This window comes from Daphnia pulex, chromosome 5 (assembly GCF_021134715.1).
Source record: "Daphnia pulex isolate KAP4 chromosome 5, ASM2113471v1".
NCBI lineage: Eukaryota > Metazoa > Arthropoda > Branchiopoda > Diplostraca > Daphniidae > Daphnia > Daphnia pulex.
In genome coordinates, this window is record NC_060021.1 from 7,332,577 (window position 1) to 7,358,978 (window position 26,402).

Below are 26,402 nucleotides of genomic sequence, written 5' to 3' on the forward strand. Positions count from 1 at the left end.
GGAGCGTGTAACCCCGAGGCATCGGGATTAAACGTAGTGGCACGCGCTGGAATTGAAACGAATGGCAGAAGGAAACTAGGCGAATGTCTATATATTATCTACGCAGTAGCAGCAGCAGCAGCCAAGTCCCAGTGTACTCTGCTAGTGGCATAGTACGGGATGCATTAGAGTGTTTTCTGGCGAAATTGTTAGTCTGATTTTCACGCCTCGAGCTGGATTTTCGACCGACGACGACGATGAGCGGAGTAGGAATAGTCAGCTGGACGTCTACTATAGTTGGGTTTGTAGACACACATCTGCAGTGTGTCGAATTTGGTTGCCTCCAAACAAACACACACACACACACTGAGCTTCATATTGGATGATGGATCGTGGGGGGCATTAAAATCCCAGACGGTTTGACATTTTACCTCCTCGAAAATCCGAACTTCCGCCAGTTTTCTCGCGTCCCTCGCGTGATATTCCCCCCAAGAGAGAAATATCTTCCGCAATGATTCAATTCATTTCATTATTTGTTTTGACGAGGCCCATTTCTTTATGCAAGGGAAAACAACTCCTCTATCCGTTTAGATTCTCGTTGGCAAACGACTCTGGCAACATCATGAAATCAGCCAAGCGCCGCAACAAGTTGACGACAAAGTTTGCAATCGAAATGGCTCAGCCACGAGACCCCAACTAATGCCGATTCCAGAGAAATAACCACTTTCTGTGCGCAATACATAAGTAACGAGCGTCTTAATGCCAGTAGAAACGTCACGTCATGTGCAAATAAGGAGGCGATGAAGTGACATTGAATAAACGAATTGCGTCACCCCGGATCCGACAGTTAACTGATTCGTTTTCCATTCGAAATCTTCGTCCAACCAACAACAAAAACCCACGAATAGAAACTCGATGAAATAATTTCCCAGCGGTAACAAAACAGTAAAAGAGTCCGGCAAAGCCACAAAAATGGCCAAATTGCTGCAAAGCAACGAGTTCCATTTAAAGTAAAACGATTTACCAACAAATCCGCCGTGTCATCAAGAGCCAATAACTTTGGTTTTTTGAAAAAATCTTCAGAAATTGGCTCACAACTCTTTCTTTTCTCTCTTTCTTACGACGTTCGAATAATAAAAAAACAAATTTCCTCATTTCCAACAACAAGAAATAAAGAAGAAGAAGAAGAAGGGGAGAACTGATGAAATTCTCTGACCTGTTAATGGAAAGCTGTTATAGCATAGAGATGTCCGGAAGGAAATAACCGTCAGCGAGGGGGTGTGTTTGTTGCTGTCAATGGCCAACACACTTTTGGGCGCGCATCCGAAAATAAAACCAAGTCCGTCGATCAACACACACACCCCCAAAAGTTTTAAAAAATAAACGAAGTTTTGTAAAAGTATAACAACGAAGCGAATCAAAATTCACCACACCGAGTTCTTATTTAGTTTTTTTTAATGGAAACTTTTGCGCCAAAAACAAAACCAAAACGACGAACTTTGCGGCAGTGAGAAAAGCAGAGAGAGAGAGAGCAGAGAAGACGGAAGTTGTTTCTCGCGCGGGAGTCACGGAGCGACTGGTGATCCCCTCGGTGTAGACTGTGGTACCGATCGTCGGCGCTTCTTCCACCCTCTTTACTTACTCCCTCCTTGTCTGAACGAGAGAAAAGGGGAGGGAGAGAGGAAATTATAAGGGGAAAAAAAAAGAATAAGGAAGGTGGGGAGGTACAGCAGCAGTCGTATATAGAAGGTAGGCTATAAAGGAATCAACATCGTCCCGACTGCGACGACTATCTGTCCGGGCTTTTTCTCTCTCTTTCTCTCTATGCTGCTGCTGCTGTGTGGGTGCGCGTCCCAGCCAATTTAGTTTTTTGAGATTCTCGGCCCCATTGCGCAGACTCCATTTTTTATTATCAATTTTCTTGCTTTTCTGGTATTTTTATTTTTATTTGTCCCCCCGCCGTTAGATTCCCTTAATCTCCTATACGTTTCGGAATTGGATGCTGTTTATTTAGGTAGTTTCGTATTATGCGCGTTCGTTTTTCTTTTATCCTCTCAGCAGCAGAGCTGCTGTAATCCCTATAGTCGTGTATTCTTTTGATTGCTCTCCAGCTCTCTCTCTCTCAATATTTGACCTGGAAATTAGCTCGGCATATTGGAAAAAAAGATATCAAGAAATGCGTCGTTTAGAGAAGGACTATAGCAAGCTTCTCCAGTCTTATATAAGAACCCGGATAAACAAATCATTCAACAACGACAACAGACTAGACAGCAACCAACACACACACAAAATAGAAAACGATTTGTTTGAGCCAACACACGGGAGGTGGTGGCGACAAGTACGGTACTGTCAACAACATTTTGAAGAGTGGAGAATTTGGGTCCTTTCAAACATGACAGAAAAGAGGCAAAGAAAAAACGAAGGGTTTTATTTTTATTTTTTCGGTTGAAGATTAGCGAGGGGTGCGGTTTGGTCGTCCGCACACTCGACGCCTCCTCCTCCTCCCGCTACTACAACACTATTAGGAAAACCGTCGAGCATATATGACAGACGGTTGGGGGAGTGGGGGACCAATACCAAACAGTTTTCTCAAGCAAATGTCAATGTTGACGACGAGAGTGTGTCCTTAGACCGATGGGAATCGACTGGCTAAATCGAACAAATAAACCGGCGGAGCCTCGTCGGCATTTTTTTACAAAGAATCCCCCGTCGTTTCCGTATATACTACACAATCAGTTGAATTGTTTTTGATGATTTTCAAAAAGACACGCGTCATATTTTGAGCTCGATTCGTATTGATATTTATTTTATTTTTTTTAGAGTTTCGGGTATATGGCCAGCAGCTGTGCACGGGTTATGAATTATAGACGTAACGTCCATAAACGGAGCGGATGGACTTTGTGACCACACGAACACCATACGATGAAAAAAAAAACCGCAAAAGAAAAAAAAAAGAAAAAAAAAGGTTATTGGTCTCACTCTGCACGAAAAGTATCCGAATAACTGTTGTGGCTTGGCGACACGGTAAGCTGGGCAGCCGTTTGACGTCATTCCGCCCATTCCGCAATACGGCGACGAACGAAATCGACAAGGATTTCTCTCTCCCTCTCTCTCTCTCCGGGACAAGTTTTTCGGGTCCGTTCTGTTTGCACACAACACGAAAGCACACAGAGCACGAAATAGCTTCCCGTCGAAAAAAAGGGAGAATAACGATATCTGCGGTTGTCGTCGTATAAATGAATGTCCAGTCGTCACAACTTCCCTTTTTATTTTTTATATTTACAAACATTTGGCCATTTTGATTGATCGCATGTAATACAGATAGCGACGCCGGGCGGCGTCCAGATGCAAAGCAGCTCAGCCCCCCCTTCCAAAAAGGGAGCAGCCACGCGCGCATACGGGGGCGGATACAGGAGAGAGTAGGTTGGAAATTGGATGTCAAACACGTAGGCCATACACTTGAGCGTAACGCGATAGACATTATTGTAGCTCATCAGCGTGCATCAATCTGAATGATGAAGATCGATGGTGCGAGTATGCGCGTAAATGCAGTCACCAGGGTAACTGGGTTAACGATCGCCTCTCTTTTTTTTAGTCAACACGAAAAATAATAGCGTCAAATGTAGGGGTGGTGCCTATTACGTCATTTCTACTAGTAGCTAACTACCAGAATTAGACGCAACAAGGAGCTTAGCCTGTACCGTTTCTTAATGAGATATTTCCCGGGTTTTTTTTTTTTTTCAAATGACTTCCCTAAGGGGTTGTGAGTAGTCGCTGAATGGATTCCTGTTGACTGTGACGTCCGACAAATCCTCGGCTAAACAACAGTCAATAGGTTCCACGAGATAACTGAGTAGGACAAGTTAGTCGGGAATATGACAAAAGCGGGTTAAGTCAATACGGCCTATTTCCAATTAAAAGCCCAGTGTGCAGGGGGCATCATCCAGCAACAGCTAGACACGCTAGATGTTTTCTTTCAATGCCTTCGGCCATCATTTTCGCAAGTTTAAACATTTGATCACGGCCATCTCGTTCATGGGGCTTACACAAAATGAAATAACGAGTCGAAACTGATTTTTATTTTTAACAAAGTTGCACTTTGGCCTTTTCAATCAAAACGGATGTTCTTTTCTACTCTGGCCCAGGGCGGATTCACACAAAGGCGCCAACTAGGATCGCTAGAGGAAACACAATGGAAATGTCAGACTTACAAAAAAAATATTCCAATTATTATGGGCAAACCGGTGGTGGTTCGACTTGCACAACACGGAAGGAACCGAAAGAAACGGCAGGTTATAACCACCACCCCCCACGCATGTCTAATATGGCGCCTATACGTTGTTTGCAGGCGGATTTTCAAAAGTTGCCATAACAAAACAGTTGACTACGCCAACTTGCGAACGCCACGCAGTTACACGCCCTAAATAACCTTGATCGTTTATTTAGATTCCGAATCGAAAGTCGACAAACTCTCTCTCCCGCACACGGTCGACCTTTTCGTCCAAAGCAGGTATACCAGCTGGTATCCATACACACCCGAGCCCGGTGGGTTCTCGTTTGTATCTTAAAAGCTAGCTTCGCTGATTAGATCGAACTGCTGGCGTCCGGGATTTTGGTTATGCAACGCGTCCGTCATTGGTGACATTTTCAATTCTCCCGCGCATCTTTAATGCCTAAAGTTGAGAAAATGACTCTGCAATTGATCGCTGCAGCACTGCTTGCTAGCGGCTGCTTAGCTTAATGCTGCTGGAAACTCGAGAAAATGGAACGTCGCCAGAATCAATTAATTCCGTCAATTACACGACATTGTGTACGCTGTGGAATATTTGAGATACAAAACACCAGCGAAAGACTAAAAAAAGGAGAGAGATATAATACCCCCCGTGACCGAAAAGTTTCCGACGAGATTAATGGCCTTTTACAGACGCTACATGTCCGCGAGCAAACTGGTCAGCATCGCCATTCATTTTTAAAGAAGATAATCGTTTCAGTGCCAAAGACTATACATGCGCTTTACCAGTGCGCCATCTCATTAACTTAGCCCACCACCCACCCACTCCCCCTGTCAAAGAAGCCCCAAACTGCTGTGATTTAATTATTGAACGTACTTCAATTACCAATGGGCACGCAAGTGGCTCAACTACGAAACGACGACTCGTCTGCTGGACAACTGCCGTGATGCTCTGCAATCGCACAAGACGATGACCGATCCCCCCCACCCACGGGCGAGAGAGTCAGACTAGTCCGTTTCAATTTTGAATGACCATCGAGTGACGAGCGCTGACTGGCTGGGGATGCCAAAGCGGGCCGGCGGAGATACAACGCACAGCACAAACCTCTTCCATCCATCCATCAGCAGCTAGTCGTCGCAAAAGCGATTTGGCCTCCCGTCAAATCTAAATTCAGCTGGTATAGGTATAGGCACGAATCAGCGATTTTCCCAAGTATTAAAAAGAGAAAAACATTTTGAACAAAAAAGTGATTAGAGAAGAGACGGGCGCTTCCGCTTTTTGAGCTACGATAGTTAATGGGCCCGCCAGTTATTCCAAGAGAGAAAATATGTAAATGAATAATAGGGAAATGAGAACGATCATCGGAATGAATAAAAGACGAAATCAACAGACGCAGAGAGTCCCATCCGGAATGATCCGTCCGGATGACGGAGGGGGGAGAAAGACAAAAGATGGCCAAAGACAACAACAGTTTCCCATCGTCTTTTTGCTTTGGCCGTCGCCTTCTTCCGACAATATCCGTATCGGATCTGTATAAAGACACGAGCGCAGACACAAGATATTTATCAGCGCTTCCGGATAGCGGAAACAAAAGCAGTTTGAAAAGAGATGATGAAAGCAGCAGCAGCATCCAGTAGACGAGATAAAAAAGAGAAAGAGAGACAAAGCCGGACAGGGTCCAGCAAACAAGTAATCATCATCATCATCATCATGAGAATCAGACGAAAACAAACATTACTTATTACGCAGTTGTATATATAAGCCATTGCTACACACATCCGCCATTTATACTCGTATCTCTCTCGATCCAGCAAAGCATATCGTCTCCCCCCCCCCTCCCCCACTCCTTCCCAAATACACATCCGAGGACTAGAGACTAGTATTCCCGGAATACTGGTCCCGAAGGACAAGTCAAACCGGCTAAAAGATCCTCTTCATCCAAACGCCGACGGCGGCGGACTCTTCTCTTGTTGCCAAAAAGGAGAGCGAGAGAGAGAGTCTTTTTGGTCGCCGGATTATATCTCTTCTTCTATATAGCATTAAGTATATTTACTACACACGTACAGAGATGTGTGTGTGTGTGTGTGTGTGTGTGTGGGAGCGGTGGTCGCCTATATCGTGGGCTGGCCGCCACTATCCAATTAACTGGATATATGGGATCAAGAAAGGTACCGGTCTACTAGACGTCGGTTACTGGAACGTTCAAGTCCTAGACATGGCCAAAGTCGTATATAGGCGCCCCAGACACATTTGGGCCGGTAGCAGCTGCTGTCCAGTCATCGTATCTGTCAAGGGGGGAGTAGGAGGGGGGGGGGGGGGGTTGCCCCCCTTGTGTGTTACATGAATGTTGCCGTGTAATAGCAACGGACGAGGGAAACTCAATCCTGCTGGATTCACTATGTATGAACGCAGGGACTCTCTTACTTCATAATTACACCCGGTCAGATGTGAGAGAGGGGGGAAACTATCGGCTGGCCGTCAACCATCGACGTGATTTGCGTCCACAGCAGCCGGCCCACTGATAAACAAGAGGGGGGGGGGACTCTTTGACATGTCAGCCTCCGTAGCATAAATCCCCCCACCCTTGCCAACTCTTTCAAATATTCAAAATGCTAAAAAGTCCAGTTGCATATTTGATGGTCTAATCCGGATGAAAGAGAGAGAAAAATGCCTACAGCTCAAATCAAAACCACCACAAATAACCATCCGAAAAAACAATCATTTAACCAGAAAAAGGCTTAAAGTCAGAGTGCCTAGTTTCGAATCACGTGGGTTACACGGCCCGCATAAATCATTCACGTCATCCGCCGGAACCTGACTTGATATTGGTAAACTCATCTTTCAATGCGGAGAAGTAAACATGGGAAATATGTAGAATTTCTTTGTCAAAAGACACAAGTCTTGGAAGAAGAACAAAAACCAAAAAACCAATGACAAAAAATTGATTCTTCCGACTGGAGTGGAAAAATGATCGGACGTCACGGAGGTCTATAAATAATGGGGCGACGATTTCCGTTGGCTAATGTCTAGTCTGCTGGGCGGTGGTGGTGGTGGCTCCTCTCCTAGAGCTACATTTCTGATATGGAACTCGCATTATCTGCCATCGACACACACAGCACCAAACAATCATCCACACAGCGTCGGTCTCTTGTTGGATATGTAATAAACACGGCCAAGGTTTTTCTTTTTTGTTCTTTTCCTTCTATTTCTTCCTTTCGCGTGCGAGTGAGAGAGAGCCGCCGCCCAAATACAAACAACCCGTCGATCGATAACTCGCCTATTTTCCCTTTTTTTTTTTCTCTGTTGTGATTGTGTGATGGCCGGGCGATATACGTGACACGCTGCGGGATCGAGACAAGCGAAAACTGCCAACAATATCGACATGATTTATCTGAGCTCTCTCCAAGTCGGCTGCTGTCGGCTCGGCGCTATCTCATCTACAGCCATTCCTAGCTAGAGAGATCTGCTGCTGGATGCGACCTTCCTATTCTTGTTGACTTTTGATATCTTATCTTCTGAGAAGACTCTCGAGCTAGAGTTTTTCTCCCGCAGTGATTTGTAACGGCTTTTAGAAAAAAAAAAAGTGCAGGAAGAATCCAAAAAGAAAGTAAAAGAATCATATCCCCATAAACAAAAGGAAGAGGATATCTTCTATATACGTGTGTATCAAAGAAAGACGCACAGTTTGCCGTCCTTTAACGCGTCTCTGTTGTGTCGGACATCCGGAGCAAGAGCAAGACGGAGGAGGGGGGAGAAGAGTAATACGTCACAGGAACAACCAAGCAACTCTATAAATATTACGTACAGCTTTTTTCCCCCCTCTTATCTCTTTTGTTTCGTGATTCCCCCAAAAGATAACTAAATTGAATATGGATTTTTAAAAATCTTACTTGATTTTTTTTTTTGGAAGGGGAATTATTTTTCCACGTGAATGTTTCCGTGTGTGACGGATGACTTTCTGGAGGGCGCCGGTCGTTGGTGTGTGGTGTTGAGCGAGAGATTTTGTCAGCGCCGAATGCGGAAGTCGCAACCGCTCCCTGTTGGAAAAAAAAAAAAGAAAATAGAAAAATAAATTTTTTTTTGTTATCGTTTCTTTTCTATTCGACCCCTTTTTTCTTCTTTTGAACGACTCGCCTCATTGAGCATGAGATGGTGTCGTGCATCACGCTCAACTTGAGTGTCATCCACCCTCTCTCTCCCCATACACACAAACTCTCTACCCATTTCCCCGTACAGATATTAGACGGGGGAAGAAGAGAGAGATATCAAGGGGTCACATAATGTATACAGCGACTACTATTTATACGGTCTAGGCTCTTGGCTCGGTCTAAACATTACCACTAAGTCGGATATTTATTCCCACCCCATCCGCCCATGCTCTTCATGTTTCATCCTTTATTTCACTTTTATTATATTGCGCGCAAAAACAAATTGATCGTCAATGTGTACGTAAAATAAATCGGTCCCGCAAACGCGGATGTGCTGCCGGCCCCACCTTGTACCAAGTTGTCGTGGTAAACTGGCAGACAATTATTATTATCTGCTCCTAGCTGCAAGGCGCGGTGGGTGCTCCTCGACGTAATAATCAGCCGAATATTAAGACATTGTAGCCCTTAAGCTCTTGAACTGTTGTTATTATTTTTTCAGCAAGGTCTCAGACAACTTTTGGCACTTATGGGCCATCCCTGCGGCAGTGACTTTTGTCGGGCGAAAAATAAGTGGCAACATGGCGCAGGCTCAACTAATTCGGGAAACCAATCCTTTCTTTTTTCTTTTAACCGCAAACGTTGTAACGGGAAAATGCAACAAAAGTGGAACGGAACCAAAAAGAAAAAAGGAAGGAAACGAGTCTTCCCATGACTATGGCAAAGGTTAGTAAAACACACTAAATGTATTATTGTTGCAGAAAATCATTGAAGATGCGAGCTATACACTATACCCAGAGTAATAAATGATCAAAAGAGTGGGGAAAAACCACAGCAGTTGCGCGCGCGATTCTTCGTAAAATAAACGGCGGAAGAAAAAAAGGAAAAATTCACTTGCTGGCCGGGCCGCTTCCTCGAGAGCTACGAGCTGTACGTAGGCTACGTATGTATACGGACGGAGAGCTCGAGGGGTAATTGAATTAATTTCCACTCACTACGGCTGGTTCTCTATCTCTTTCCGATTCTTCTTTTTTTTTTTCTTTACTATAGTCTCATCGTTTTTCCTTTTCTTCTTCTTCTTTTCTTTTTCCCTTCTCCCCATGTTCGCTCTCCATCCATCTTCCATATACTTCCTGTTTCGGCACCGGAAACCCATCGGGCACGCGGTGGTGCCATGTTTCTCCCCCCCGACTCGTTTCTATGAGTGTGTACATGTCATCCGCCGTGTATATATGTACACATCCAATAAATATCGAAGAATATAAGAACCCCCCCCCCCCCCCACCCGCCGACTAGAAAAAGGCAACCTCAAAGATTTACTAAAGTCGAGTAACACATTTGTTGGCAAACAGCCCAACATCAGCCAGCAGCAGATAAATAACCGACGAGCAAGCAAAAAATGGGACTCCAAACATCTTTTCCTTTCTCAAATCTCATATATCCGCCAACGCGTACAAATAGTCGGCCGACTACACTATACACTACACTTCCCAAATAACAGAAATAGCTCACGTTACAACTGAGCATTTAATTTTCGGTTATTAGTAGTCGATTTGAGACTCGCCCCGTTGAGAATTGAACTCGTATTATATACAATCATCGTTTAGGGCTTTTAATAAGACGCTCTGTGTGTGTGTTTGCAGACGACTGTGTTTACAGTAATGCAATATTTAGGTGGGAAAACAAAAGTGGGTTCCTTCCGGCAGTATACCAGGAGGGACGTACGCGAGCAAACTCTCCGTCAGGGTCTGGCCAAACATCAAAACTCAAAGAAAGCGGAAACTCTAGATCATGTAATAGTGCGCCAACACAAGAGCCCTGCGTAGACTAGTTCCCGATACACAAACGGGCAAACTTAAAAACAGGACAGCAAAACTTCGTTAATGTGATAACATTAAAGACACAAGATGGATGGAAATGTCGATGGTGTTGCAACATTGATAGCCCTACAGGAATTCGAAAACGTGCGTCATCGTGAACTAAACGCAAACAAATAACAAAGAAGAGGTCACGTCGCTATTCACGTGCCCCTAGCCTCTATCTCTACCGAAATGTGTGTCACTCATCAGACACTCGCACTCTTTTATTTTCTCTGAATCCATCCGGCATTCGACTGTGTCTGTTGGCCCGTGTGCCGAGTCAATAGGTGCTACGGGTCCATTTCAAGACCTCGGCGAGAGAGAAATCAATCCATTGTGCGGATGAGACAAAAGGGCGAGGGAGTCAGGGAGCCAGTTGCACTCACCCCGCGTTTCTGCCATCGATTCCGAATATCCTCGACGGGAACAAATGTGAAGCACAAAGTCACGGGTGGCAAAAGGAAAAACGTCTTCAGGACGGGAGTAGTAGTAGATTCTCATCTACATTTGAGTCGACTAGAGAGACAATCGCCAACAGCTTTTTCAAGCTGCGATGATTTTTCTGCTGCGATAAACACGACACAACCCCCACACGTGCACTGTGTCCTCCTTTTAATAGCAGTGTATTCCACTCCTGGAAATCCTTGACGTCACCACAATATAAATTTAGGGTTATCTTTTGCTTCTTATTTTTTCGTCTAATGTCGAGACGAGCGTTGTTTGTGGAAATCGATTTTTAACTGTAGACGCTAACAATCAGACCCCAAAATACCCCGTGTACCTCATTTTGAATATTAAAAAATGTGAACAAGTTTTTGTTTTGTTTTTCTCATTTGTTCCTTCTGTTTTATTTTTTACCTCGTTCGATGTAGTAGTAGGCCAAATGATTTCTTTTTTCATTAATTCGGCTGGTTGGGAGGGGGGGGGCGAGAGACGTTGACGAATGAAAGAAAAGAAGTTTAACTAGATCTAAATTGGATGGAAGTCACACTCGTTGTTAATACTTCCGTATATTAAGCGCAGCCAAGCAAGTTACCTAAAGAACTTTTTCTCCGCTCCTGGATTAAGAAACGCAACGTAGTATATGATATATATAGCATCCATGTATATAGTTTGTCGTTTCACGGAAATTCAATTCAACTCAGGAGACACCACTTTTTGTGAAACATTCATAGAATTGAGAATCCCAGACGTCTTACGTCTTCGACAAAATTGACGATCTACTCTTTCTCCCCCCACCTCACTACTATTTCGGAAAAAGAAATAAAAGTTCGACCAGCTAAATAATGAAGACTGACTTTCATAACTGATTCACGATCAAGTAGCTCTTGGTTGCTATAGAGTCTCTCCCCCCATCAGACAGCGGGACGAATGTCTCTCTTGCCTTTTCTTTTTTTCTGGTGGTTCCTCTGCGCGTCTGTGTTTGTTGATCAATATTTCAGCGTCTTATTAATTTCGTGCATTAACCTTCTCGGGAGAATGTTGTGACAGCTCCGCTAAGTGCTCCGCCAACCGGCGAGCGGAAAGGTACGCGCACATTGTAGACACTGCAAGGCGCAGCAAGGTACTACTATACGTCCGCCTTTTGTTGGTTGCCAAAAGTCCCTAGTCCTGGCTACTAATTCAATAGCCCCCAAACAGTAGGCCTAACATGTTCCAGTCCGGCTGCCATCCACTCCATAATGGAGAATATTACTGTCGGGTGAACAATACATCCGTATACTGCTACTATACTATATGAAAGTTGGAAAATATCATGCTCGCTGTCTTTCTCCAGCTCGGTAGTGTACAGTTTCTTTCTCTTTTGTTCGCTGTTATTGTGTGTAGGACTGTAGGTATATTACTGTATAGACGTCATATAGATTCAACCCCTCTGGGTCGTCGAAAACAAAGAAAGCGCTGGATGCACACAGCATCAGTCCCCGTAGGATAAAAAAAAAGGTAGTAGATAGTATATATACTACTATACGCCTCGTCGGAAACAAATGAGCCGTCCTGTATAATAATAGGGAAAAAAACAAAAAACAAACGGGCGAGAAAAAGAAAGACTACTACATGCCTACTTGCAATCATCTATTCAATAATAATTTATTCGAGTTTTCTCTCTCGTTTAAACTTAAAAGAGGAACTCGATTCCAAACAGCATCATAATCGCCGTCTACATGCAGACAAATCTTGTTACGCTGGGTTTTGTTGCCTAAATACTGGGATGTTTTATTTTCATTCGAGAGAGAAAAGGGATAATACTATATACTACTCATATTCGCAGGCTACGTTTAAACAGAATAGAAAGATTATCTTTTGTTGGCTGTAATATTGTGCCAAGCCTTTTGGAGGAAAAATTTGCAGTGGGCTGACAACTGAAACCTTATACTTATTACATGGGGAAATAGCTGAGCTGGGTTTAAGGATCGCAACAGGGTTAAGAGTGACCAAAGGATGGTCGCAGCCATAACCGCTAAATCTATTTGTCAGTCGCGGATATACCGATGTTCAAAGACAAACAAGATTTCCCCGTAGTCTTCGGCAACATACACTCGTATGTTAGAGAGTCGTGTTCTTTGTAAATATTCAATGATTGAAAAACAAACAAGGAAATCAATGCTGGTGCATAGAAGCCGTTGAATTAATGTTTGATGCACTACATCATCCAATCAGCCCTCTTTCATTTTACCAGGAAATCGATAATAAACTTCCAGATGTTAGAAGATTATCAACCCTAGAAAAAAAACAAGCAACTCAACTCAATTGTTGTTGCGTTGCTGGGAAATAAGCGCAAACAGTTATTGCACTTTCAAAACTATAGCGCGTTTGGAAAGTGCACTCATGTTTTTTCGAAAGTTTTTTTTTTTTTTCTCCAAACTTGTTGTATTCGACTTTCAAAATCACAATCGTACGATGATAAAAAGACTAAACCAGTTCATTTTCGAAATGAAATTCAAGTCACAAGTGAGTGTACCTAGCGAAACAGGAAAACAAAACTAGTTTGAAATTTTCGATCAAATTTATTGGATAGCCCAGCTGGTAGGTCATAAACCTTTCCGGGTGTTGAGCGATGAAAAGCCTCGAAAAATGAACACACGACGATATGAACAAGTCGCTTAAGCTTTCGGATTTTACGCGGAAAATGCTATTAATTATTCGGTTGGCTTTTCCCGACGCAAGCGGGGTTGCCTTGATGGGACAAACCACTTTGAGGGGGACGGCTGGAATTAAAACGAGGCTACGGGGGGAAGCGAAGGTTGCCAAAGCCTGAAACGTCCGTTCAATAACCTCTGGACAACAAACTGGAGCACTCAATAAGTCTTGCGCCGCACAGACGAACCAAACAAAAATGAGTTAAAAGGTATATCATTTCCTTGATATAAATAACATTCGTCACCGACCCCGAGAGATGCGCTTTGGCATAGTAGAGCATCCAATGCCGCAACAGCCAACCATGTCGGTCTCTACGTGATCCTCTCTCGGGATTGCAATGTTGCGCACGTGACGAGAGCTACAGTCAAAGGGAAGATGACCGATTCCGTCAAGCTTTTACGTATTTCGCGTCTAGTGCTGCCATGCCATTTGTTCTATTTTACTTTCAGTTGTTGCCTCCCTTCTAGTCATTGCCTTATAGAGAGAAGGAGAGAGAGAGAGAGAGAACCTCTCGTTTACCGCCCAAATCCAGCTTGTTTCCTGTAACTGGGTAGTACACTTTGTTTTCTTTTGTATTTTCTTTGGGCTTGTTTTTTGTTGGGGGGATTTTCTCCCCTTAGCCTTTTTCGGCTGGCATCACGACACGAATAAAAAGATCCCCGTTCGTTTCACGTGCCTCCGTGTAGTGTGGATAAAGTTTGGCACCGCGGACGCTTTGCCGACTTTATTACTCGGAAAAGTACATCACGGGCGGAAGCACGAATTCTTCAACCGAGTTCATTAAACAAAAACAAACGAAAATACCCCGGTATTATTGATTTTGCTGCTCGTGTGCTCATGTCGAAGACAGAAGAAAGCTCGTTAAATCTGATTAGCACTTTCCGGAGGGTTTTTTTTCCCCGGCGAATGTGGAAGAGACGTGAAGCAATTCGATTCTTATTTCCCGCTACTTTTTTTGTTGTTCCAAGATTTACAAAAAAAAAAACTAAAACGGAAGAGTAGAAAATGCCCAAGACTTTTAAGTGCTTTTTGCGAACCCTTATTTATCACTCAAACGAAAGTAACTCAGTGAAATTGGTCCTGCTATCTTTTGTGTATGTTAATTGATTGAATTTTCAGAGCACTGCTACTTTGTTTGTCGTTAGCTTTATAAAGAAGGACTGAATTTCACGAGCTATTAGCGGCTACTCTTTTATTTTTAAACCGTCCGAACGCTAGATGGCACTCGAGTCAAGAACGAAATCGAAAGGGGAAAAAAAATATTTTGATTTTTTACACTTTCGGTTTCCTTCTGCTAGTCTTGTAACGTAATCCCTTTGCTGATCATTTGATCTTTCATTTTTTCCCCCCTTTAATCGTTGCGATCTCGAATTTTCGAAAGTGTCGCACTAATTGGGTTTCATTGCGCGACAATCAAAAGGGTTTGGGTTATTTTGTTTAAATTGGTGTTTGCAATGCATACATTCGTACTCGAAGAGATAACTGGAGTTGCTACTATCATGCGAGATTGATTGTCGATATTTACATGTCGAAGGTTACGGCTGATTAGATCATAGACTGTTTTTTTTTTTCCTTCATTCTTTTCATCACTGTCTTTTTAGACTGTGATCTGATAACTTCCAAGCCAGTCACTGCCTTTCGGTAAGTACATAAAGAAAGGAAAGTCATGTAAAGGGGAGGGATAACCCAATTTGATTTTTTCAAGGTTGCTTGACTGGTCCTAATTTACTTTTAAAAATCTTTTCTTCACACCACCACAACAGTCTTTCCTCTCATTCTTGCCAGTCCGCTGTAGGATACAGACAGTACTGCTGCTGCTGTACAGGACGTGAACACTAATTCAAAAATGCCTGGTGTGATTTCAAAGCACCTTACACAGTTTTCAACTGCGACTGGAATTCCTGAAAGTACACTGTCTCGTGTCACCTGTGCTGTTTTTGTGGGTTTGTACTATGGGAAGGTCATCCACCCAAGGCTCGTCAGCCTCTTGGCTCGCAACTCAACTCTCAACCCAAAGAAAGTGGCCAGAAAAGACTTGAACGACAACAAACAAAATGTGTCACCAGAACAGGAGTCAACAGAAGAAGCCATCAAAAACCTAGAAAAGTTGGGGCTGCAAAAAGAAAACCAGAAAAAGAATCCAACAGTCAACAAAGCCTTTCTGTTCCAACTTCAAAAACTGTTGCAGATCATGGTACCCAGTGTTTGGTCGCGTGAGTCCGGCATCCTCACCTCGCACACGCTGACCTTGATTGCTCGCACCTTCCTCTCTATCTACGTAGCCATGTTAGAAGGACGCATGGTCAAGTATATCGTCCGTCGTGATGTGAGAAATTTTTCTTTCATGCTACTTCGGTGGCTGCTCGTAGCACTGCCGGCTACCTTCATCAATTCCATGATTCGCTTCCTCGAATCTCACCTGGCCATGAGATTCCGCACGAGACTAGTCAGATATGCCTACAAGCTTTATTTCGAACATCAGACTTACTATCGCGTGAGCAACCTGGACGGCAGATTGGAAAACGCCGATCACTGTAATCAAACATTTCCTTTCAAGTTCTCTTTGCGGAGTTTTATCAAGCGTCTTTTCTCCCCTCTAACGTGTAGGCTTAACTGATGACATCACGGCTTTTACATCTTCCGTCGCCCATCTTTACTCTCATCTCACGAAACCTATTTTAGATCTGGTTCTTATCACCATTTCACTCTACAATATTGGAAAGGGAATGGGAGGATCCGGGGTACCTGGTATGGAATTTTACTACTTTTTTTCTTTATTTTTTTAATTTGCAGTTGTATATTTTTTTTAAAGAAAAAAACTAATAAAATTGTTCTCGTTAAAGGTCCACTTTTGGCAGCTACTGTTATCTTCCTAACTGGTCAAATTTTGAAGGCCGTTTCGCCCAAATTTGGAAAACTGGTAGCGGATGAAGCCAACCTGAAAGGTTATTTACGCTACATTCATTCGCGAATCATCGCCAATGCGGAAGAAATTGCTTTCTATAATGGGCACAAGGTATCATTATAGCACCGTGTCCCTTCACACATGAATGATGTCCCTTTTGCTAACTGAAATTTGTCGAGGCCATTAGGTTGAGTTGAATCACTTGAACCGAGCCTACAAAGCCGTCTGCGACCAAATGATATCCATTTTCTCTCAAAGACTGTGGTACATTATGCTGGAGCAGTTTTTGATGAAGTATGTTTGGTCTGGTACAGGAATGGTTATGGTCTCGATTCCCATCATTCTCGGCAACAAAGGTTCGGGATTGTCTCTCAAATTTTCTTGCACTACATTTTTGACTTTTTATTGTTTTATGTACTGCAGACCAGGAACATAGCAAAGACGGAGGTGTGAGTTCTAGAACGCAATATTTTACAACGGCCAAAAACATGCTAGCCTCCGGCGCTGATGCCGTAGAACGCTTGATGACATCTTACAAAGTGCGTATGACATTCCTACACGAACTGAGAAATCAACAGAATCCTAATTAGTTGTGCTTTTGCAATGCAAATTAGGAAATCGTGGAGCTAGCGGGTTACACATCTCGCGTTGGAAACATGTTGGATGTTTTTGAGGAAGTCGGACGGGGCCATTACGAAAAGCCATCCATCAAGGGCAATTCAAAATCGGGACAGAGACAGTGGGAGACCCTTCGATTGACTGTGAAAAATGGTCTACCCATTGCCACGGGTATAAAAACGATAGACGATAGCAATAAAAAAAAAGTCCTTCAAATCAAATTCAAACATTGCAAAACAAATTGTTCATTTTAGGTGAGTTGACTGAATATTCTGACGGAGTTATTTCCCTGGATGACGTTCCAATTGTGACACCAAATTTCGATGTTGTCGTCCCCTCATTATCCTTGAAGGTAACGCGCGGTTGGATTCAGTGCATAGCCTAACCGTTGCACCGGGTTTTGAAACTTTCACTTTTTGTGACGCAGGTTGTCAAGGGTATGCATCTCTTGATAACTGGACCGAACGGTTGCGGAAAAAGCTCTCTGTTGCGTATCCTCAGTGGCTTGTGGCCCGTTTATAGAGGCAAATTACATAAGCCCCCAACGGAGGACATGTTTTACATCCCGCAACGGTCGGTCTCTTTTGTTGACTTAACTCGTAACAACTGACAACTAAAACCTTTGTGATTCTAATTTACTTTTTTTTCCCTAACGCATTATAGCCCCTACATGTCTATCGGCAGTTTAAGGGACCAGATTATTTATCCCGACACGCTAGAAGAGATGAAAAACAAGCGAATTACGGACGAACATTTAGATGAGATTTTACAGCAGGTTCACCTTGCTCACATCGTTCGACGTGAAGGTGGCTGGGATGCAGCAGCTGATTGGAAAGATGTCCTCTCAGGAGGCGAAAAACAACGGATGGGAATGGCCAGGCTTTTTTATCATAAGTAAACATTAAGGGATTTTCATTATCTCAAGTCCAACTATAGCTCAATATCTTTCCCACAGACCGCAGTTTGCCTTGCTGGACGAGTGTACTAGCGCAGTCAGCATTGACGTCGAAAGCCAAATTTATCAAGCTGCCAAAGATGCTGATATTACACTTCTCACTATCACCCATCGCCCATCTTTATGGTGTGTTCAAAAAAATATCCAAAAATTCTGCTAGTTGAAATTACGCAATCGGATTGTATTTTTTGTAGGAAATTCCATACGCATCTGCTTCAATTTGATGGTGAAGGCAAGTGGACTTTGGAGCCATTGAATACTGAAACCCGGCTTACGCTCAAGGAAGAGAAACAGCGTTTGGAGGCGCAGCTGTCTGGCATTCCTCGTATACAGGATCGTCTGAAGGTGACCTTGCCAACTGGTTTGTGCCAATTTCGTGTTAACTAACAATTTTTTTACTTCTAACAACAAAAAACAGGAATTGTGCGTTCTTTTGGGAGAAGACTCGTCTACACAAGAGGAAGTGGAGTCCAACTCTTCCGATTGATTCAACCCATCAAATTCAGTTCAGTTTTTCATGTTTAGCTGAGGAAAAATCATTCAGCAAACTTTACCCTCTTAGTCAATTAATTATGAATTATGATTTAAAAACAACATGCGGTGTGATAGCGCGTTAGTCCCAGTCGCTCAGAAAACATATTTTTTGGGGTTCTAGGTTTAGATAGAATACTCCTTTTTTTTCAGTTTTTTTCAACAATATTTCCAAATTTAAATTTCCTTGTTAGTTTTTTTGTTGGCTGGCTGGAACCTAGAACCAGTTTCGATTCCTTCTCCCAATTGTACTAGTCCAATTTGACGGGCACATGTTTTCGGCATATTAACAGTGCTACGTGAAACCCCGTCGTTATTTTTAATTATTTAGTAAAATCCCTTGTTGTTTTGCAAATGACGGATCTTTACTGACATTTGCTCGAAATCGTTCATGATAGAAATTACTCCACATTTTCTTTAATCAGGGTCAAAATTGCTGATGATTACGAGAAGGAAGCCGCAACCGGAAAACATTTTTGTTGTTAGATTTTAAAAAAAAAAAAAAACCCTTTCACTCAGCAGCACCCAATTGAGACATAATATTTCAATTACGTAATTATCTTTAGTCACAATTGTTATTCAACTCGAAAGCCAGAAACATCGTGCCATCGTTTCAATTTGTGGAACTTTTATGGCTGGCCGTTTTTCTTTCAAATTTACGCGGTATTTTACCATGTCAGTCACTTTTCTTTAAGGGCATTGCTTGATCCTGTACAACTTGTTCTTTACTTGATTAGTTTAGTGAAAAATAAATAGATATGCTGTATATCAATATTTTAGCCTTCAACTCCACTCGCAGTTATTTACATAATATACACGCAATCGGCAGTTCCCATTTCCGCATAAACAATAAACAAAAGATCACGTGATTATAATAAAAAAAGTGATTTGATGCGTTGCCGCTAGATGTCGTTTCAAGTTTGAAGCCATCTAGCGCGATCGCCAAGACTTTGGTGCCCAGCGAATGAAAGGGAAAAAAATAATAAATGGAAGAAGAAGGGGGAGAGAAAAAAAATCGGTCCAAGATGGCCGTGAACGAGACTCTTCTCGGCAGTACAATGACGAATTTCACCCTTCCCAGCCCTAAAAGACATCGCAAATATGAAGAAACAGGAACGATTCACGATGAGGTGACTATCTATTTACAGTGTTGTTTGGTTCGCTCGAAGAATGACATCCAGGAAAGAGATCTCTGAGAAATGTCATTTCGTTTCACTTTCCACCGGGATGTTTGGCTTTATTCTTTTTGACGCTATCGAAGCATTCCATCTGCAAAATTAATTCATATCGAAGAGGACCATTCCCGAAAACAAAGTGCTCCAAAAAAGAATCCCAATGGTTTGATCGCTTTAAGTGGAAAAGTTTCTTGGGAACACTGTCCCACTGAATTGTTTTGATTCAGTGACAGCCTCAAAACAGACATTCAATATCATATCAATTGAGGTCCATCATTGAGCATCAACTTCAAAATGCCTACTTATCTTTTCAATAGTGTTTTGCTTGATACAAGGCTTTCTAATTCATTGTTTCTTGTGTTTTCTTTGCAGCTGCGGAACATTCAAAGTGTCATTCGCCTCACCAAAGAAAATATTGATGCGCTCAATGCACAGTTTGCTGGATTCCAACACCCACCCTTGATGTACATAGCTGTAAGTGCAATTCAGTTTTCTTTAGTTCCACCCCTCAATTTCCCTTCTGAAAGCTCATTTATCATCAAAAGTCGAATAAAACTACATTTGCAGATTTTCCATAGCGCAGCCAGTTTTTCCACTAAAACATAGCTGTCTTTGAACAAATCTATAATCTCTATGTCCTACTCATTTCATTATGACATCAGAATGACTTGGTTTTTGTTTTTCAATAGGAATACAATGAATTGACAAGCAAATTGCACGAATTCAAAGCCCGAGAGCAAGAACTCATCGAAAGAGTAAGCGCAGCTACGGCATCCAATGGACGACAAAGTCCTGGTGGTCACGAGTTGGAAGATTGTTCCGATGCTGAATTGCCACCACACCTCAAAACAGGATTTGGGCCAGATGGAGGTGGTCATCATCATGGACACCAGCAACAACAAATTCATCATCAACAACAAGCTCCCGGTCCGCCTTTAATTGCTATCCCTCCTCCTCCTCGATCACCTCTAAAGTCGGTAGTGCGAGCATACCTGCCCAACGAGCAACGGACGATCGTACAAGTCAAACCCGGCCAAACTGTGCGTGAAGCCCTTTCAAAAGCTATGAAGCTGCGCAAGCTGGACCCGTCCACGTGCGCGGTCTATCGATGCACACAGCCTGAGGTATTACAAAACAAGTTACACGCATAACAATAATGTCAATATTCCCCCATTTTTCTCCCCAAAGGTTAAAGTACAATGGGATGCCGATATAGCTTCAGTCGAAGGTGGAGAGATTCGTGTTAAACTTAAGGATAATTTCTCAGCCACAACCAGCATATCTCACAATTTCGTAAGTTTACAAAAAATCAGACGACATTGGTTTACATTTCAATCGTTAATTTAAAACTTGATTTGAAAAGGTGCGCAAAACATTCTTTTCTTTGGCTTACTGCGAATCCTGCCGACGCCTGCTCTTTCAAGGCTTCTATTGTCGGACGTGCGGATATCGTTTTCATCAGCGTTGCGCTGCAGCCGTCCCTCCCTTGTGCAATCCGGCTCACGTAGCCGAAAACACACTCCTACAGATGTGAGTAATCGTGTCGTAAAAGGAAATTGCGTTGGTACATCGTTGCGAGTCTGCTCTCATCCAATTTTCGCGTTCAAAAGCGTAGAGTGAAAATTTGATTGCATACCTAGAAGACCTTGGCCATAGTTTGAGATCAAAAGACTACGCTGAAGGTCTTCTAAGTACTTGGGAATTTTTTTTCTTGGAATTAAATTTAGGGGCGTTTTTTTGTCAGCAACAGAAACATTTTTGCTTTTACTTTTGTTAAATTATCAAGTTCCAGAAAGATTTAAAAAATGGCGAATTTCAAACATTCAATGACCTAATCCTGATTTGTATGGAATATTTGATAGGTTAATATCGTGTCCAGAGGGCCCCGTACCGTACCCGTACACAGCCGGCCTTACATACCCGCCGACATTCCAGCCGATGCAGATTCCTCGACGCCACCCTCCACCTCTAGCCCAAAGAGAACGATCAACATCGGCTCCTAACGTTTGTTACAATATGGTCGGCAATCAAGGCGGCATCGATACCGCGTTAGAGGATTGGTCCTATCGTATCAAAGCTCACAACCTTGCTGCAACAGGTACGCCAAATTTTCATTATTCTTTTGCAAGTGTTTTATTTATTTTTTAAATCGGCTTGTAAGATGAAGTGGCTGACTCCGTCTTAAAATCCCTAACATTGATTCACAATTTTTTGTTTTCGTTTTTATCAACCAAATTATTAAGTGCACGAAATTTTATTTTTTTTTTGCCTCGTTTACATTTGGTTTTCTTTTCTTTCCGTTTGCCTGTTGCAAATTTTCGTTAAATCCACACAAAAAAAAACCCGAAAACAAAACCCAAAACCATCGAATCCGCTGTGTGTGGGGAATCCTGCGTGTACACAAAACCACTGAAACCCGACCTTAAAATCCTCAAACAAAACAAACAAAAAACCACAGAAGCTGGCCTGATCAGTTTAACACGTTTGGTACAAAACGGCGGAGGCCGGAGCAACAGCAACAAAGGCTTGAATGGCATCCGGGAAGAGCAGCATGAGAATCAGCCCCCTGAGCCGCAACAGCAACAACAACAGGCGCATGTTCCCGGGAGGCATGCCTGGGCTCTCCCGTTCACCAACCTGGCTATCGGACTTACGTTGCCCACCTGTGCGTAACCTAACCCCCAAGTCATTTTTTTTTTCACCTCAGTTTTTCGCGATTATTTTCTGTCCGTCTTATGAATTTGTATTGGATCCAAAATCATAAAAGAACTAATAATCAACAACTCTAGTTGCCCTAGTAAAACAACAAAAATCCCAATTCTTGAATTGCGCTTTTCTGCTGATTTTGGATCGTCAATGAAAATGCTTCGACCTTGCTTGCTTCATTTCCTCCTTTACGTCACCCCTTCTGCACTTCGATTCATATTTGCTTCTACCTTTAATTTACAAATTTTTTTGAGTTTTTTTTTAATTGTTATTTTATTTGAACCGCTAATTTGACGCAATTTACTATCACGTTTTTGCATGCTTCGCGCCTTTTGTTAAATCACCACCAGCCAACAACAGCTACTTCCACCGAGGTAAATTTCAAAGGGCAGACAGTCGTCATTTAACTGAACTTTTTAAAATATTCGTTGGATCAAAAAATGGGGTCGATGTTTCAAACTAATAATCCGCTTCTTAACTTGATAGTAACAAATTTCATGGGAGGCGGCGGAAGCGGAGGCAACGGAGGAGCCCCACCCACCCTGAGTGGTCTTGGCGGAGCTTCCAGTCCGGGTAGCAGTCCGACTAAACCGTCGCATAGTCACAGTGCACAGGCCAGCCCAACCAATACTTTACGGCCATGGAGACCACGAGCAAGAAGCGCGGACGAAAGTAGCAAAAAGGTACAACTCAAAAGGTGGAAAAGTAACAAAAAGTGGATGATTTATCATATTGAAATCAACAGGTGCGAGCGTCTCGCGAATCGATCGAAGATTGGGAGATTCCCGCAGACGAGATCCTCATTGGGCCGCGCATTGGTTCTGGCTCCTTCGGAACTGTATATCGCGGACACTGGCACGGCCCAGTCGCTGTCAAAACCCTCAATGTCAAAGATCCGACACCAGCTCAGTTACAGGCATTCAAAAACGAAGTGGCAGTGTTGCGGAAAACCAGGCAAGTGTTCACATCAGTTGTACTAAGCAATTAATACTCGTTAATGAACACAATTCATTTAATGGAACCATTTTTCCCGTTAGACATGTCAACATTTTACTCTTTATGGGTTGCGTGAGTAAGCCGCAATTAGCCATCGTGACGCAATGGTGTGAAGGTTCATCCCTGTACAAACATCTCCACGTTCTCGAGACCAAGTTCGAGCTTCTAACACTCATCGAAACAGCGCGTCAAACAGCTCAGGGCATGGAGTAAGTTGTGTCGCTAACCAATGTAGACGAGTGAATATTGAATTCTTCTTCTCGTCAATTTTTAGTTATCTTCACGCCAAGAACATTATCCATCGCGATCTTAAAAGCAACAATATATTCTTGCACGACGACCTAACTGTCAAGATTGGAGATTTCGGTCTTGCCACGGTCAAAACACGCTGGTCAGGATCTCATCAGTTTCAGCAACCTTCGGGTACTTGCTTTTTACCAAAAATTAAGGAAAACACATCCAATTCGTTTGTTTCTATGTTAGGATCAATACTTTGGATGGCGCCGGAAGTGATACGCATGAAGGATGAAAATCCGTACAGTTTCCAGTCAGATGTGTACGCTTTCGGTGTTGTCCTCTATGAACTGTTTAGTGGCCAGCTACCTTATTCGCACATCAGCAACAAAGATCAGGTATAATTCAATTAGGAATTCAAAAAGGAAAAAAAGTGGTGTTAAAAGTTCAATCGAATATTTTCTAGATATTGTTCATGGTGGGCCGAGGATTCCTTCGTCCTGATTTGAGTCACGTTCGATCAGATACACCGAAAGCGCTTCGCAGGCTACTGGAATCGTCGATCAAGTTTACGCGAGAGGAACGACCTCTTTTTCGCCAGATACTCGTCTCCCTCGAAAGTCTGTCTCGTTCCTTACCCAAAATCCATCGCTCCGCTTCGGAACCTACACTGAGTGGAAGTCATTTCCAATCAGAGGATATTTACTTCGCCTACGCCCTGCCCAAGACTCCTATGAACGCCCAATTCGGCGCCTTTCCTCTATTCAATACGGGAGGTGTCATTTGAAAAGGAAAAAATAACTGGAAAGAAGAAACTAAACCAACAAACTGGAGAAACCGGAATTTTAATCGATAATTACGTTTAGGAATTCTGCCATTGCGACGCCACTCCTGCCCACTCTTCTTCGTTTCTCTATACTCAAGTTCAAAATATTGTTTCCCTTCTTAAGCTTTAATTGATAAAAACAAAACAAAAACAGACATACCATAGTCGACGATCCCGTTTTTTTCTTTTCTTTTAAATCAATATTATTTTTTTAGAGGAGTTCGTGACACTACCTTCAGACAACTCCGATCCTAGCATAGGAATGTACTGTACACAATATTATTGGCACCGTTGGTTGTGTTGTGTAGACTACAAATTGACTGTCCCCCCCACTCTGCTCGTACACCGGATATATCTATTGTACCTTCTGTCGTCCGTTAGCCCCCAAATCCTTCACCTGTTGACGAGAGCCGTGAAACTTCTCGCACACTTCAGACTCTTTTCCTTTTTAAAAAAAAAACTTCTCTGTTCCTCCGCCCGGCGCTGTTCATTAAATCCTAATTACTACTATTCCCTCCACCCGATATATGCTCCCTATTCTTCAACTCTCTTTCTCAAAATTCTTCGGTTTCGTGCATGTGTATGTTCCATGTTTTTGTTCTCCCCCTCCCCTCACCCCTAATCCTTCGTCACGTACAATTCGTCGTCTTGTGCGAAATATGAACATTTCAAGTCCAGCCTACCATGCGAGGTATCCCTGCTACTCGGGGGGAAAGAAGACTGACAAAGCAAGAAATACCACAAAACAAAATTGTATCCCTCCACGTTGACGTTATGTATAGGCGAAAACAAAAAACCGAAAAATTAAGACTAATTCAAGAACACAAAACAACAAAAAAAGAATAGGTACCAACGGAGAAACAAAAAGAAAAGAAAACATTTAAGTGAATATCCTAGCTGGTTTTCCTGTCCACTTGTGTAATGCTTTCCTCTCCTCTGCTGTATATATACCCCCGACCGTTGCGATAAACCATTCAAATAAACATGAAATGCCTCAAATTCAACTCTACACTCTTTGTCTTTGTCGGTTCTTTCCTTTTAAAAAGATGAACACGCTGCGTATCTCTTTGAGCTTCGTTACAATTAAAACCATGTGTCACCAAATAATTATCTTTTCGACAAACTGATAACAGGCCTGCAACTGGACGTGAATGATTGACGAACCAACAAGAGATGCGACACACGTTCTAATCAGGATCCAGAGGGGAAATGACAATCGGACTAAAGCTTGAATGAAATAACATCGTTCCTACCTTTATAAATGACTGACGGCCAGGTGATGCAGAGGAATCTGAAGTGCAGTTTAGAAATGTGGTAGGGCAACATTTCTGATGGGATGTCTCTCGAGTAGTCATTTGCTGTCCTCCTGTAATTAATTGTAGGGTATTTTAATTTATGTTTGATGATCTTTAAAATTTGTCTATAAACTTTCAATGAATCAAAGAGCAATCTTGAGAAAGAACTACCACATGGTAATTGGAGCACACCCTCAACATTTTCACAAGAAGCCAAGCAAGCATGCAAAAAGCTAAAGCACACGTCCCGCACACCATCATACACGTGCAAGATTTTTCTAGGTGATTTAAGGGTCATAGTTGTTCAGTGTTCACCAACTGAATCATTTTTTCTGACTCACCCCTTCAGTTACTTTTGTAGAATCAGTTTTCAAAAAGGGGAAGGGTCATCAAACAAAAAGAAAATTACCTGCACCAACCACGTGGATCGACACTTGATCACTAGTAATTTAACGCAAATATCACAAAAGTTTCTCTTTCAAGTTCATGATGAATTTAACACTTTCGTTAACCGAATTCTGACGGTCGCTTATCTGAAAAATTTGAATATTATGGACAACGTGCACATTCGGCGCTCAAACTGGAAAGACTGCCGAATGTCGAATGAGATAAGGATTTCCAATTTCCATTCCTCTTACTTGAGATGCTGCATTGCCAAAAAGGTTTTATGAAACAAAGCATGTGATTTATTTTACAATTTTAGAGCTTATTTTTTTTTTGCAAATCACATATTCACATATTCACATCGTTATTCGTAGAATCGTAACGGCCAAAATAGAACAAAAAAAGAATAACATTGACATCCAGA

At 42.6% G+C, this 26,402-nt stretch overlaps 3 protein-coding genes across 10 annotated transcripts in view; 2 read left to right on the forward strand and 1 right to left on the reverse strand.

The window, feature by feature from the left end:
- The window catches only part of LOC124194078, a 67,004-nt gene extending 40,810 nt beyond the window's left edge, over positions 1-26,194 (reverse strand). For 3 of the 4 annotated variants that reach the window (XM_046588106.1, XM_046588105.1, XM_046588103.1), the window contains exons 1-3: positions 26,004-26,194; positions 25,553-25,665; positions 8,102-8,248 (exon numbers count right to left, since the gene is read on the reverse strand). The gene's annotated coding sequence lies outside the window, so the exon portion shown is untranslated. Of the gene's footprint in view, positions 1-1,195; positions 1,733-8,101; positions 8,249-25,552; positions 25,666-26,003 lie in introns of those variants that run through there. The other variant, XM_046588104.1, reaches the window with a different exon arrangement.
- LOC124194077 (ATP-binding cassette sub-family D member 2-like) lies at positions 14,039-19,149 on the forward strand. Of its 2 annotated transcripts, none has more exons than XM_046588101.1 (13): positions 14,039-14,994; positions 15,059-15,887; positions 15,961-16,101; positions 16,197-16,369; positions 16,446-16,614; positions 16,682-16,797; positions 16,873-17,047; positions 17,131-17,228; positions 17,304-17,449; positions 17,540-17,770; positions 17,832-17,957; positions 18,026-18,176; positions 18,250-19,149. In XM_046588101.1, exons 2-13 carry the CDS (start codon positions 15,200-15,202, stop codon positions 18,316-18,318), a joined length of 2,283 nt encoding a protein of 760 aa, XP_046444057.1. In that variant the 5' UTR covers positions 14,039-14,994; positions 15,059-15,199; the 3' UTR covers positions 18,319-19,149. The 2 variants fall into 2 exon arrangements, with proteins under 2 accessions (XP_046444057.1, XP_046444058.1); XM_046588102.1 differs by having other exon boundaries at positions 14,619-14,994; positions 15,117-15,887.
- On the forward strand, positions 19,336-25,308 carry LOC124194076 (raf homolog serine/threonine-protein kinase Raf-like). Of its 4 annotated transcripts, XM_046588097.1 has the most exons (14): positions 19,336-19,492; positions 19,910-20,011; positions 20,227-20,661; positions 20,726-20,830; positions 20,901-21,067; positions 21,400-21,635; positions 21,996-22,202; positions 22,594-22,617; positions 22,730-22,926; positions 22,989-23,197; positions 23,281-23,448; positions 23,514-23,662; positions 23,723-23,871; positions 23,940-25,308. In XM_046588097.1, exons 1-14 carry the CDS (start codon positions 19,349-19,351, stop codon positions 24,258-24,260), a joined length of 2,613 nt encoding a protein of 870 aa, XP_046444053.1. In that variant the 5' UTR covers positions 19,336-19,348; the 3' UTR covers positions 24,261-25,308. The 4 variants fall into 4 exon arrangements, with proteins under 4 accessions (XP_046444053.1, XP_046444054.1, XP_046444055.1 ...); XM_046588098.1 differs by lacking the exon at positions 22,594-22,617; XM_046588099.1 differs by lacking the exon at positions 21,996-22,202.
- Positions 26,195-26,402: the final 208 nt, after the last annotated feature.

Excerpts from the sequence above, each read along its gene's own strand:
- LOC124194077 (XM_046588101.1), top strand. The coding sequence starts at position 15,200 with ATGCCTGGTGTGATTTCAAAGCACCTTACACAGTTTTCAACTGCGACT. Across the intron at positions 17,048-17,130 it reads TGGTCTACCCATTGCCACGG|GTGAGTTGACTGAATATTCT; the intron begins GTATAAAAACGA and ends TGTTCATTTTAG. Across the intron at positions 17,771-17,831 it reads GCCAGGCTTTTTTATCATAA|ACCGCAGTTTGCCTTGCTGG; the intron begins GTAAACATTAAG and ends TCTTTCCCACAG.
- LOC124194076 (XM_046588097.1), top strand. The coding sequence starts at position 19,349 with ATGGAAGAAGAAGGGGGAGAGAAAAAAAATCGGTCCAAGATGGCCGTG. Across the intron at positions 19,493-19,909 it reads CAGGAACGATTCACGATGAG|CTGCGGAACATTCAAAGTGT; the intron begins GTGACTATCTAT and ends TTTTCTTTGCAG. Across the intron at positions 23,663-23,722 it reads TCAGTTTCAGCAACCTTCGG|GATCAATACTTTGGATGGCG; the intron begins GTACTTGCTTTT and ends TTTCTATGTTAG.